This window comes from Echinops telfairi, unplaced genomic scaffold, assembly GCF_000313985.2.
Source record: "Echinops telfairi isolate 266 unplaced genomic scaffold, ASM31398v2 ScPeMD7_7459;HRSCAF=8497, whole genome shotgun sequence".
NCBI classification, from domain to species: Eukaryota; Metazoa; Chordata; class Mammalia; order Afrosoricida; family Tenrecidae; genus Echinops; species Echinops telfairi.
In genome coordinates, this window is record NW_022111359.1 from 3,339,636 (window position 1) to 3,354,629 (window position 14,994).

At 40.0% G+C, this 14,994-nt stretch overlaps 1 protein-coding gene across 1 annotated transcript in view; it reads left to right on the forward strand.

The window, feature by feature from the left end:
- The first annotated feature begins 3,507 nt into the window (after positions 1-3,507).
- Positions 3,508-14,994, forward strand: part of LOC101663460 (zinc finger protein 709) — a 61,213-nt gene continuing 49,726 nt past the window's right edge. The window contains exons 1-3 of the mRNA XM_030888297.2: positions 3,508-4,571; positions 7,896-8,058; positions 8,403-9,163. Coding sequence (XP_030744157.2) covers positions 4,538-4,571; positions 7,896-8,058; positions 8,403-9,163 — 958 coding nt within the window. The 5' untranslated portion in view covers positions 3,508-4,537. The remainder of the gene's footprint in view (positions 4,572-7,895; positions 8,059-8,402; positions 9,164-14,994) is intronic.

Genomic DNA, 14,994 nt, shown 5'->3' on the forward strand with positions numbered 1-14,994 from the left:
ATAGTGGGGCCAGCCTTATGGTCTCTGTGGACTGGCTGCTCTGAGCGGGAATATTGTCCTCAAGGCTTGGTGGGCCAGGAAGGTGATAATCTTTTAAACAACAAACTTTTCAGAGGACCCTCATAATGGAAAAGACATTCACCAAAAGATCCTTAGTGTTAAAATGAAAATAATTTTATGTAATACTTCTTACTAATACTTATGCTGCTAAATTTAAATGCATTGAACTTGGATTCATTTGTCTTTGTTTAAAAAGGAGAAACCTATTTGGACTTGCCAGCCCACCAAAGGACTGAAACTAAAATTCAAGCGCCATCCTGTGCAAGGACAATCAGCCGCGCGGGAGAAACCACCGCTGAAGCGAAGGCTGAGAAGGGACCGTCTGAGCAGACTGTCTGCATGTCCAAGTTTGCTGGGCCAGGCCTGTATACTTCCCTTATAGAAATCACTGACCTTCCTAAACTGCATGTTCTTATTTTTGTTACTACAGCCCATCTGATACGGGAATTTTAAGGCAAACACCGTGCTTAATATTTATCTCCTTTTAACAAGATTAACTCATAGAATTAGAGGATTCTTTTAGCTTTGCAAGTCACCGTGTTTGATCAATGTTTTGAACGTATAATCATTTCCTCCTTTATTAGCTTATTGCATGATTAGAGCACCCTTTAATTTTTACCATGTTAGCTCTCATTTCAAGGCTTTGCTTTAATGTTTTGCCACTTGAATGCTTGCCAAGTATTACTCTATGCAACCAATGAATATTATGAAAAATATTAATAATTTTTGCTTTTTTATTTTTTCCTTATTATGCAATTTTGGTACATCTCCTGCTTTACTGTTTTATAAGGAGCCTGGTGGTGTAGTGAGATTTGTGCTGGGCTGCTAACTGCAGGTCAGCAGTTTGAACCTACCAGCTGTTCTCAAAGCCCTGGGTTCCTGTTAAGATTTCTAGCCCCAGAGACCCCCAGGGGCAGTTCTGCTCTGCCCTGTAGGGTTACTATGAGTCAGAATTGACTCAGTGAGAGTCGTTTCCGTTTTCTCCCTTGTGAACCTAAACCCCTCACTTTTCATAACAATTAAAAATTAGTTTTTCAATGATGTACTTATTACATTTTAAATAGTTTTATAAAGTTTTATATGTTTGTAGAATAAATTATTATTGAAATACTTATTATATCTCCTAAGCATAGTATGTATCTTTAAGATAGTTATTTACATAACTGGAAATATTGTAATATGTGTCCCAGATATATATTTTTATGCAGAACATTACCCTAATCAATCAAACCACAATCCAAATGGTGAACACTATGTATGGATATTTTCATATTTACATTTAGATAGGTAGCATATGGATAATTAGGAGTAATGTTAAATATTCATACTCACAATTAAAGTTCAGCGTTGGTCTAGTACTGTAAAAATCTTAAGTCAAAGTAATCATGCTACTATAGAGCCACCTGAAAGGGGTGAACTTAAGTAAATACTAAAGAATTTTGTATACTTGAATCGGAAGATTTATGCTCAGTAAGTATCCCTTCCTCTTAGACTTTATTCTATTTATGGTCCCATGAAAACAAAATTTTTGTTACAAAGTCTTTCTACAGTAGCCTGGTGTGAGAATGCCCAGCCGTTTGTCCAGAGACACCCACACTGTTGTTGGGCGGCAGTTGTCTGGTGTGGTAACACCCGTAAAGCACGGTATCGTCTAGAATTCCTACTGTGGTCGGCGAGATGACTCCTTTGTGGTTAATCACAGTAGTACTCAGTAACGTGGATCTGAAAAACAAGTCCCCGAAATGTGAGGCTGCTAGTTTTAAGTATGGTGTGATTATCAAATTCTGAGAGGAATTTGTAAAACTAATTCTTTGACGTGACTAAAGACTCCTAACTGAAGTCCTGTCCGAGAGCTTTAAGAAGATCATGGGAAACAGTCTCTCATTCTTTCTGTGAACTCCGTGAAGCCACCGTGTATTTGGATTTTTGACATCAGTGATTCTACCTTGTGAAAAGCGCCGTTTGTCTCTTCCCACGCCTTCTGATGGAAACTTCGCTTAAGATATAAACAGTTCTTAACAGAACATGGTTGTGCGCGGCTTACTTCAGGTCAATTTGGTGGTTAGAAATGTGTAATGTTTGAGATAAGTTCCTGTACATAGGAGCGTAGTCATGAGGAGCAATGTGATGGTGGTGGTTGGGCTATATTTCGTAGAACCCCCTAATTTAAATATCTTTCTCACCGTCAATGTGGGGGGGTGTGCGCACTCACATGCATACGCATCCTTGAAGAATACCTGTGATTTTCAACTTTGAAAAATACTTTGTCCAAGACATTTTTATCAACCATATCTTGTCACCTGAAGTCTCGTTTTGCGAAGATTTAAAAGATCGTTAACCAAAATCCTGCCATGTACAATTTTGAAAATGTTATTCAACCAGGAAATACCTTAAGTGCCCAACACCCACCCCCAACCCCTGCCATTGGTTTTTAGCTTCTTTTTGGTTAGCACACCTATGTTTAGTGCCCCGACCAAAACGCCAATATAGAGGAATGGATCAACAAGCTCTGGTACATTCATGCTTTGGAATATTATGCATCGGTAAAACTCAACTCTCTAAACAGCACGAGACATTAACAAAAGCTAGGGAACATTCTGCTTCGCAAATTTGGTCAACATTACAATGATAAATATTCAATAGCACCACGGTTATGAGGAAAAACAAAGAAAAGAAAATATGTGTTAGACGCCAAAAGACTTGCCTACTAGGAGGCCAGGGATGGGGGGGTCGGAAACGGGGGAGAGATAGGATATTGAGGAGGGAGGGAGGGTAGAGGGGAAGTATGTAAACTCCCCCCCCCCTATTTTGAACATGATGGATAGCTGAGAGTTTAAAAAACATCATTGGTTAAATTAATCATATCACATTTCAAAATGTATTTTGATAGTTCTGATAGAATCTAAGCGAAGAGTCCTATAGTTTCTTTATTGAGATATATACGATTTGCTGTGAGTTAAACAATAGTTTGTGGTAACACTTGCAATAATTTGTTTTAATAGTTTCATAATTTCTAAAAGCATGTTGAACCAGGACCTGTGGTTAAATTAAACTGGCTAAAAATAAATGGTTGTTTTATTATATGGAAGCCTTTGTCTCATTTTAAGGCAAAGCACTTGTGAAGCACTGAATTACATAGTTTGCACACAGGCAATTTAAACTAGCTGATTTTTTCCCCTCAAACTCCTTATCGGTGAGGGACCAGAATAATTTTTAATAGCTAAAACCAGTGCCACACAAAGATGTCATAGACCATGTATTTGGTTTACCGAGGACAGAAATTGCTTCCTTTTGAAAACAGTAAGAAAGACTATTTTTCTTAGACAGCTTGCTGGGACAACAGTGTTTTTATTATCAGTAGAGTTGATCATTAAGCCATACCTTTCGAGATAGCTCAGGTGGGCTTTAGCTTCATTGGCATTTATAATGCCAAATCTTTGGGGTCACACTGCTGGGCTCCTCAGCTGTGTGTTCCTTCTGCAAAATGTCTCTCTGCTATTAATAAAACTTTAATAGATTTGTAGTTTTTTAAAACTGTGACAGATAACAAAATATACTTCTATATATCCCCACCCAAGAATTGTTATTGATTAGGAATATTTATTTCCATTTCTGTTGAAATCATCTAGGGCTCCCTTCCAGTCAGGCCCTTCAGGCTCTTTATTGATACTGCTTTTCTAAATGCTGGCACTCAGCGATTGCTTTGAGCTGCTCTGCTGACCGAGCACATTTTGGGGGAGTTATGTGTTCCTCCTTTTTTGCCAAGTATTGTCTGGTTCCAAGGCCTTGGCTACGTTCGTTGCGCAGTGTCCCATCACCCTGGGGGTGGACCGTCTCTGCCTACGCTGAGTCTGAGGGAATCAGGCCAAGCACCTTGGTGGTTAGCCCTGCGTGTTTGTAACACCCAGACATTCTGGTTCAAGTTCCTTGTATCTGATAAGAAAGTCATAGCTAAGCAAAGTGTCTATTTCTATTATTTTCTGAGTGATGATTTCCTTTGTCAACTTTTAACCTGCCACAGAATTCACCTAATGTCACTAAAAAGAATGACTCTTCATGATTTGAGCATACATCTGTATCCATCACTAGTGCCTCGCTCTTTGTTTTCAAAGCACTTAACATCCTCGAGTACGTTCTATTTTATTCTCCTAGTGACGATCATTTCGCACGAGGGTGCTGAGTTCCTGCGGCTCAGGATCCTGTGGAGGAGTCCCGTTCACCAGGCTGGCAGCAGGGATGCATGCATGGGGGATGTAGTGCCTGTTTCTATAATAATATGTGTGATCTTTTAGGAGTTGGTGGTCTTTGAGGATGTGGCTATTAATTTCACATGGGAAGGGGGGATGTAGTGCCTGTTTCTATAATAATATGTGTGATCTTTTAGGACTTGGTGGTCTTTGAGGATGTGGCTATTAATTTCACACGGGAAGAGTGGGCATTTCTGAACCTTGACCAGAGAAAGCTCTATAAGGATGTGATGCTAGAAACTTTGCAGAACTTAGCCTCAGTAGGTAAGGATTTCATGATTCTTTCACCTAGTCTTTTGTGTGTCTTCCACATACTATTTTTTTTAATTTGGGCTGAGGGGTGAGAATATGGTAGTAAATGATGCACTCTTAGACCAGCGGTTCTCAACCTGTGGGTCATAACCCCTTTGGGGGTCGAACAACCCTTTCACAGGGTTCGCCCAATTCATAACAGTAGCAAAATGATAGTGATGAAGTAGCAATGAAAATAATTTTATGGTTGGGGGGGTCACCACAACATGAGGAACTATATTAAAGGTTCGCAGCATTAGGTCTTAGACCTTGAGGTCAAAGACCTATGTATTCATAAAAATACTACTATTTACATATTAAACTGACTTTTAATTTCTCTTAGTTGAACATCTCAAGGTTTCCTATGTTTATAAGGCTGGGCAGAGTTTATGGAGCCCAGAGAGAGATACATGTTGGCTTATTCTTGTCATTTTTGTATAGGTGAGATCATATAATATTTGTTCTTTTGTGATTGGCTAATTTTACTCATAATATTCTCAATGTATCAACACTGTATTTCTCATTATGGCTGACATTCTATTGTATGGATTGATTATATTTTGTCTCTATTTTTTCCTTGGAGAGACATTAAGTTTCCACCGTTTGACTGTTGTGGGTAGTGCTGTCATGAATATTGCCATGCATATATCTGTTTGCATTGCTACTTTTTAAATCTCTGTGGTATAAACCTAGTCATGGAATGGCTGCATCAAATGGTAGTTCTATTTTTTGTTTTTTTGAGGAATCACTATAATGCTTTCTATAACAGCTGTCTATACCCTTTTGAATTCCCACAGGGATAGATAAGCGTCCCGATTTTCAACATTCTAATAAACCCTTGTTACTTTATGGTTTTGTTTTATAATGTTAATCACGGCCAAACTAGTGGGAGTGAAGTGGTCATCTCACTGTGTCTTTGATCTGCATTTCTCTGATGACTAAAGATCTTGAACTACTTTTTAGGTGTATGTTGGCCTCTTGAATACCCTCTTTGTTGAAATGTCTATTCAAGTCTTTTGCTGATTCTTTTATTGAGTTATTTGTCTTTTTATTGTTCAGCTATATATATATATGTGCATATATACCTATATAAAATATTGGACTTTGATCACATATATGGTTCCCAAAGATACTCTCCCAATTAATAGATTGTCTTTAATACTATTTTTGGCAAAGTCCTTTGACGAACAAAATGTTCAATTTTTATGATATATCATTTATATATTTTGACTTTTGCTATTATATCAGATAATCTGCTATTAAAGGTGAGTTCCAACAGTTATGCCTCTATATTCTCTTCTAAGGATTCTATGATTTTAGTTTCCATATTACCTTCTCAGCAAAATATTTTCTATATTTCCTCCTTTAAACGTAGCATTTAGGCATATGTATTTTGCTCAGTTCCCCCCTACTTTGCTTTTCTAATAGTGTTATGTCAATATCAGTCTCTGTTGTTTTAGAACTGTTCTTTAGTAAATGGAGATCCAAGGTAGCACAGTTGATGTATTTGACTGCATTTACGTCCATCCAGAGGCACCAGAAGAATGACCTGGTGATCCGCTCAAAAAAAAAAATCAGTAAAGACCTTGTGGAGCAGAGTTTTACTCTGACAAACATGGGGTTTCCATGAATCTGGTTAGCTTCATGCTAACTTGTGTATTAGCTAGGCCATCATTTTGACCCATGTTCTCTGATTTCTAAAGTCCTGAGAGTATTTCAACGACTGCGCTGTAAAGTGGGGGGAGTAGTCCAACCGCACTTTGAGCACTATTTATTATCCAGTTCCCGGCTGGACTGTCTCTTCTTCCCACATCTCCATTCCTCATTGCCAGTCACGTTCATGGCCTTTGCTCTCGGACCTGACAAACCAGAGTTGAATCAGGGTCCATTTCCAGCCACCCTAACTGGGCCAAAACATCCTAGACAATGAAGTGCCAAGTTATTAGAGGCCAGCTTTAGGCTTAGGGGTCTATATAACTCTTACCAGCTGCGTCTCGATTTTCTTTCTGTAGTCCTTGGGAACTACCCCATTTCCCTGAAAATAAGACAGTGTCTTATATTAATTTTTGTTCCCAAAGATGTGCTAGGTCTTACTTTCAGGGAATGTCTTATTTTCCCATGAAGAAGAAAATGGTACACATTTATTGTTTATTGTTTTATTAAAAGAGACCTCGCACTTCCTGCCTGCTCCAGCTGCGCTGTGGCCAACAGTGAGCTGCACAGCAGCGCCCACCGCTACGGTTCAGAGTTACAGTAGCTTTGGGGGGCCTTATTTTCGGGGAGGTCTTATTTTCTGGGGGATGCCTTATATTTCAGCGAGAGGCAAAACTGTAAGTAGGTCTTATTTTGGGGGGATGTCTTACTTTTGGGGAAACGGGGTAGGGCAGGAGCTAGAAAGATTCTGTCTATCACCTGCCCAGGCAACCTTTCGCTCACCACCAGCCACCCAGACAGGGGTCCACACAAATTCACTGTCCTTCCCGTCCCTGCTGAGTCATTGCTCCTATGGATTTGCTAAATCTCTGTAGCAGCTCAGAAAATTCACAGAGACTTACCTCTTCTAAGGAGCCCTGTGGTGTAGTGGGTTTCCCATTGAGTTGTTAACCACAACCTCAGCAGTTCAAACCCATTAGCCATTCCTTAGGAGTGTGAGGTGTTCTGTTCTTGTAAAGATGTATGGCCTGGGAAACCTAAAGTGGCTACTTCTACTTTGTTCTGTAGGATTTCTGAGTCAGAATCAACTTAATGGCAGTGAGTTGGGGTTTGGGTTTATTATTATTTCTACAGTTACCCATTCATTATAACCAAAAAGGAGCCAATTGAAGAGATGTATCATACAAGATCTGGAAGAATTCTTGGCATAAGGCTTCCATTGTCTCCAGGGACATTCTATATCTTCTCCTGGGTGTGAATGTTCTCACCCATCCAGGAAAGCCCAAAGAGGAACCTCCATTGAGACCTAAATGAATATGTAAGGTTGATTGAATCATGTCCCTCAACCATACTGAAGGTAGTTAGCTAGGTGTGGGACCTGGATAAGGCCTACTGTTGTACTTGCCTAGTGATATTGAAAAACAAGACTTGTCAGTTACTCGGGTTATTTTCAGAAATCAGAAACAAATGACCAAGTTGAATTCTTTGTTACAGTCTTCCTTTGCTCACATGCCCATGATTCCTTATATTTATGTACTTTCTGGATCACCATATGGAAAAAAAAATCTACACTTGGCCAATTTTCTTTCCTTTAACCACCATTTTTATCCCCATGAAATTAAACTGTTTTATCAATTTTTGCAGATAGTTATTTCCAAGGTAAGACCAGTGGATCAAGTCCTCAACAAAGTATTTTTGGAAAAGAAGTTTTCAATGGAGAGAAAAATATAAATGTACTAAGAAATGATTCCTGGTCCTATTTGGAAGAAAAAGAGAAACTTCATAACCTACAGGAAAAGCATTCAAGGTGAGTGGCACTCACATAGGAAGGGGAGTGCTCTAGAAGAGTTTTAAGATGTTTCAGAATTACAAAATATATGTAAATGTAAACAGTTGTGTACTTAAACAGACTCTTCACAAGACAATATTTTCATAAATGTGATACAGATATTGAGGGTCTGAAACATAATTAAGTTGGAAATAGTGGTCAGGAAACTTCATAGTGAGAAAGAGTAAAGGATTTATTTCTGTTCACACCCACGTGTTCAGGGATTCTACTTTGAAATGATACAGGTAGTGCTGAAAACATACCCATGCACTGAGATTGGCGTATATGGGTATAATAAGCATTTCCTTGCCTTTCATCTCCAGGGAAAATATGAGCAGTCACAGAGGACAGAAAATCCTTGTATGTGACCTATGTGGGAAAACCTTTATGCATTCCTCCTCCCTGAAACTACATTTAAGAAGACACACTGGTGAGAAACCCTATGCATGTAAGGAATGTGGGAAAGCCTTCAGTTGCCCCACATACTTCCGAGAACATGTGAGAATGCACACTGGAGAGAAGCCCTATGAATGTAAGTACTGTCGGAGAGCCTTCACCTTTTACTCGTCCCGTCAAGAGCACGAGAGAACACACACTGGCGAGAAACCCTATAAGTGTAAGCAGTGTGGAAAAGCTTTCACTTGTTATTCCTCTCTCCATGGACATGAGAGAACACACAGAGAACAGAAACCTTATGAATGTAAGCACTGTGGCAAAGCTTTCAGATGTCCCAAATACTTTCGACAGCATGTCAACATGCACAGTGGGGAGAAACCCTATGAATGTAAGGAATGTGGGAAAGTCTACAGTATGTCTTCCAGCCTTCGGCAACACATGAGTACGCATGCGCTACAAAAACCATATCAATGTCAGCAATGTGGAAAGGCCTACCCTTGGCAAACCTCCCTAAGGTTACATATGAAAGTGCACACTGATGAAGAACCCCATGAATGCAAGCAATGTGGGAAAGTCTGCAGTATGTCTACCAGCCTTCAACAACACCTGAGTACACACCTTGTAGACAAGCCCTATCAATGTAAGCAATGTGAGAAAGCATTCTCTTGTCAAAACTCCCTACAATTACATATGAGGATACACTCTGGCAAGGAGCCCTATGAATGTAAAGAGTGTGGGAAAATCTACAAATACCTCAGTTCTTTTAAAAGACATTTGAGAACACACAGTACAGAGACATTTTAAGAATACAAGATGTGTTGGAAAGCCTTCATTAATCCAGAAAGCCTTATTATACACACAGGGAAACAAATGATGGGGGAAAAGAATGTAAAGTATGGGGAAACTTTCAGGTATATTGATTCCCTATATGAAAACTTAGAGTAGCAACAAAATATTTTATTTTTATACATATGATAATAGCTTTTGTGTCACATCCTTAATATGAATCTTTTATGAGTTGATTTCTGGTTATATTTTTATATAAATGTTTCAGATAATAAACATCCCACTATGTCCCTGAGTATGGCAAATGGCTAAGCACCTGTTGTTTTTTTAAATTGTAACATAGGTGGGGATTTATATTTCAGAGCGTTAACTTTGTATTCTATAATCCAAACTACTAACCAAAATGATAGTGATCCTAATGCACTCGGAGTTCTCACAGTCCACCTCCCGAAACCTGGGCGTCCAGAATCCGAGAGCACAGCTTTATGATGAAGTAAAAGGGATCCCATGTGCCAGAATTGAGTTAGCCTTTTAGCTTTGTTTTTGTTTAACCTTTTAGCTATGCCTCACATATATTGTTATACACAATTTTAATTCCTTGTACAGTTGTATAAACTATGCCTCATTTGCATTACAATGTTTTTGTACCCAGAGTTGTGTATGTGATCTTTTCAATGATAATGCATCATTTTATATAAAAAGTTTTTTTTTTAATTTCTACTTTTCCTTCTGTTTTTAATGTGTACCAATGATGATATAAAGGTTTGATATTGTTCCAAGTTATGTTCTTGGCCACTGCTGCAGATTCTATAATTAAGTGACTCAATATCTTCCTTTCATTCTTAAATATTAGAAAATGTAGCTTTCACATTTCTTTGTTTCTAGTCAATAGCACTATTCATGTTTATATTAGAAATCAGAATTTGGAATAAGATATTAAAAGAGGACTGCCTCATGTGACTTATGTTTGTATTTTGAGCTTCGTCCACTGTTCTTAGGAGCCATGGTGGTGCGGTGGGTTAAGAGCGGGGCTACTAATTGCAAGGAAGGCAGTTTGAACCCACTAGCCATCAATGGGCGAAAGATGGGCAGGTTGCTTGTATAAATCTGTACAGCCTCAGAAGTTGTATGGAGCAGTTCTATTCTCTTTTTTTTTGGTAGGATTATTAGGAGTCACATCAAACTCAATGGCATGTGGGTTTCACTGTTTTTGACCTTGATTTGAAATTAGACAGAAGGCACTGAGTTCAGAGCGTCTTTGTAACATAAATGACAATTGATTCCACTGAATTTCACTTTTGTAAAAAAGGTGGAGGGAGTAGTAGTAATAGTAGTAATAGCATCAGTGCCTTTTCTGATTTCACAAGAGGGGGTGGGGTAGGGGGAGGATGATGAGAACCACCATTTATACAAAGCTGATGGAGTTAGACATACCACTACTCGTCAATCTTTACCAGCTTTAAAAATAGCATGACACTGGTATCTGACCTCTAATTTCACAGTAGGGCAGGAAAAATTAAGATCATCAACATTAGTTGCCCAAGGCTGTTTCCTATAAGACAGAGGTTAGAGCAACATCACCTACTCACACCTGATTCTGGTGAGTCAGAGGTCACATATGCTACCTCCCTCAACTTTTTTACTAATCCTGTCACCAAACATCCTCCCCATAGTTCTCTCTGTTTATCTCTACTTCCAAAACTCACAGTGTTCACTGTTAAGGGGCGTATTAGGGAAGTAACAGGTTACAATTCAGGATTAGAAACAACTCAAGACAGCCTTTCCTCACCAGTACCCCTAAGCAGGTCTCTCTCAAGCCCTTGGCCTCTTATCTGGTCCCTACCCTCTCTGGCAAGTGTTACAGAACTCTTTTAGCTCTGCTGATTAGGTAGTTAGAATAAGGCTTGGCCCAAAGGTACTCCACTCTAGCTCTGCTGGTCAGCAAATCTACCCAGTACCCAGAGGCACCCCAGTCTATCAGCAAGCCTTCTGCTGAAAGGCACCCAGCATTCTGGTTTTGTGAGCCAGGAAGTTCTCCACTCTGTCCCCTGCTCTTAATTCTAGTGCTGCTACTGCTTCTCGGCATCCCTCCTGGTCCACAGTAACACACAGCTCTGACCCCTGCATCAAGGAAATTCCCAACTTAGGGACCCTAGGTCCAAAGGATATGCTCCACTCTTGGTTTATGTTTCCTGATGGTTGTGAGATCCTCCTCAATTCTGAGACAGCTCATTTAAAACCCAGTGAGATGTTAAAATGGACCAATCTGCGAATTAGCTTTCCATACACCTTATTTGCATAGCCCAACCCCCACAAGGTCACCAGGCAGTTTATTTACAATACTAGAAAGCTATCCAACCCCCCCTTGGTATGCCACAAGCACTTAATAATTACATAGTCCAACCCAGTCATTCGGTGGGAGTTACAAAGACTGGCCAGAAGTAGTTCACACTACACCAGCGTCCCTTCCCAAAGCATTCCCTACTTCTTTGCTGGGTTTTGCCATCGCCTGGGTCCAAGGGCACTGGAAATGGAACTGAGGAAGATGTGCTTCCTTGGAACGGAGGTGAGTACAGTAATGTGAGCGGAGGAAAGCCTGTGGGAGTGGAGCCTTCTGGATCTTCATTTGCTGATGGGACACAACTCGAGGTAAGAAGACACAGCTGCAAACATCTGCTAATGTATGTGCACTGGAACAGATAAGAGCTCTCCACACACAGAGTCCAGGACAGACAAACCCCTCAGGACCAATAATGAGAGTAGCAATACCATGAGGGTAGGAGGAAGGTTGGGGGAGAAGAGAGAGAAAGGGGGAACCGATCACAATGATCGACATACAAACCACCACCACCACCCTCAACTCGGGGGACGAACAAAAGAAATGTGGTGAAGGGAGACAGCAAACAAGTGTAAAATATGAAAATTAAAATAATTTATATCTGATCAAGGGTTCATGAGGTTGGAAGGGTGGGGGAAGGAGTGGGGAAATAAAAGAGCTGATACCAAGAGCTCAAGTAGAAAGAAAATGTTTTGGAAATGATGATGGCAACGTGTAAAAATGTGACTGATACAATTGATGTATGGGTTGTTATAAGAGCTGTAAGAACCCCCAATTTAAAAAAAATTTTTAAATAAGGTGAAGAAAGCTGATGGTGCCCGGCTATCAAAAGATATTCTGGGGTCTTAAAGGCTTGAAGGTAATCAAGTGGCCATCTAGCTCAAAAGCAACAAAGCCCACATGGAAGAAGCACACCAGCCCGTGCGATCATGAGGTGTCGAAGGGATCAGTATCAGGCATCATCAGAGCAAAAAATCATTGTGAATGAGGGGGGCAGTGTGGAATGGAGACCCAAAGCCCATTTGTAAGCCACTGGAGATCCCCTTACAGAAGGGTCTCAGGGAGCAGACGAGCCAGTCAGGGTGCGATGTAGCAACGATGAAACATACAACTTTCCTCTAGTTCCTAAATGCTTCCCCTCCCCCCATCATGATCCCAATTCTACCTTACAAATCTGGCTAGACCATAGGATTACAAGGGTACAGATAGGAACTGGAAACAGGGAATCCAGAGTGGATGATCCCTTCAGGACCAGTGGTGTGAGTGGCGATACTGGGAGGGTGGGTTGGAAACGGGGAACCGATTACAAGTATCTACATATAACCTCCTCCCTGGGGGATGGACAACAGAAAAGTGGGTGAAGGGAGACATTGGACAGTGCAAAATATGGCTAATTTGTGAAGTATCAAGGGTTCGTGAGGGAGGAAGGAGTGGGGAGGGAGGGGAAAAATGAGCTAATTCCAGGGGCTTAGGTGCAGAGTGGATGTTTTGAGAATGATGAGGGCAATGAATGTATAAATGTGTTTTACACAATTGATGTATGGATGGATTGTGATAAGAGTTGTATGAGGCCCTAATAAAACAATGAAAAAAAGTAAGGATGTTGAGATTTCATCTTACAAACTGAACATGTTTTTAGGCAGCACCACTCCCCAGGAGAGGAAGGCATCGTCCTTGGTCAGTGTAAAGGAGGAAGATCCAAGTAAGAGATGGATTAATCCAGTGGTTGACACAGTGGACTCAAAGACATCAGTGCTCACGAGGAATGTGTAGAGTCACACTGTGTTGAGTTTGTTGCAAATAGTGTCAGTACACAGTCCAGGGCACTAACAATTTATTTTAGTATACACCAGTGGCTCTAAACCTGTGGGTCACGATCCCGTTGGGGGTTGAACAACCTTTCACGGGGGTTACCTAAGACACCTATTTCCGATGTTCTTAGGAACCGAGACACCGCTCCTCTCTCCATCTCCAGGCGGGGTCCGCTGGCATGCAGATACGCCCACACACGAGTACCCAATGTGAAGACTGTTACCTGCGCTACACCATGCTTCAAGATAAAATTTCATATATTTGTCATTATAAATAAATATTTCACAATATATTAAAAAAGTTTAATAAGCAAAAAAAATCTGGTGATGTTTGGAACTTGGAATGTGTGAAGTATGAATCTAGGAAAATTGGAAGTTGTCAAAAATGAAATAGGAAAAAACAACAAAAAATTTTTTTGAAATGAAGAGGGTATGTAAATTTTAAAAAATGAAATGGAATCCATAAAGATCGACATTCTAGGCATTAGTGAACTAAGACTAGTATTTTGAATCAGAAAATGATATGATTTACTATGATGTAAATAACAAGAGGAATGACTTGACATTCATTTTCCAAAAGGACATTTAAAAATCAAACTTAAAGTACAATTCTGTCTGTCAGGATTATATCTATACCCCCTTCAAGGAAATCCTGTCAACAAACTATAACTCAAAATTTTGCTTCAAAAGCAAAAGCTAGTGATGAAGAAACAAGAATTCTACCAACATGTTCAGTCTGAAATTAGATCAAACATGCAACTGAGATGCATTGATAATTATTGGTAATTGGAACGCAGAAGTTTGGAAACAAAGAGGAAGGAACAGTAGTTGGAAAATATGATCTTGGTGATAGAAACGAAGCTGGAGGTTGCATGATAGATTTTGCAGGACTAACAACTTCTTCACAGCAAATATCTTTTTTCAACAACAGAAAAGGCAACTGACTGTACACATGGACTACTTTAGATTGAATACCCCAAAATCAAATTGACTATATCTGTGGAAAACATGATGAATACGCTTAATATCAGCTAAAACAAGTCCAGGGGATGACTGTGGAACAGATCCTCAACGACTCGTATATAAACTCAGGTTTAAAAAAAACCAAGTCCACAAAGGTGACAATACGACCTTGAGTCTCTCCCACCTGAATTTTGACACAAGCACAGGTTTGCTCCATTGAACACAAATGACCTGAGGAGCTATGGGAGGACAACAAGAACAGCACTCATGAAGAAAGCAACAGATCATTTAAAAGACAGAAAAGAAAGATCAATGGTGATGTCAGAAGAGCCTCTAAAACTTGGTCTTGATTGTGGAGCAGCAGTTCTGCTCTGACCCTAGAGCGGTGGTTCTCCACCTTCCTCACGCCGTGACCCTTTCATACAGTTCCTCATGTTGTGGTGACCCTCCAACCATAACATTATTTTCATTGCTACTTCATAACTGTCATGTTGCTACTGTGCTGAATTGGGCGACCCCTGTGAAAGGGTCATTCGACCCCCAAAGGGGAGGTGACCCACAGGTTGAGAACCGCTGTTCTATACTAAGAACAGACTACAAAGAAGGAAAAGGCTATATTTT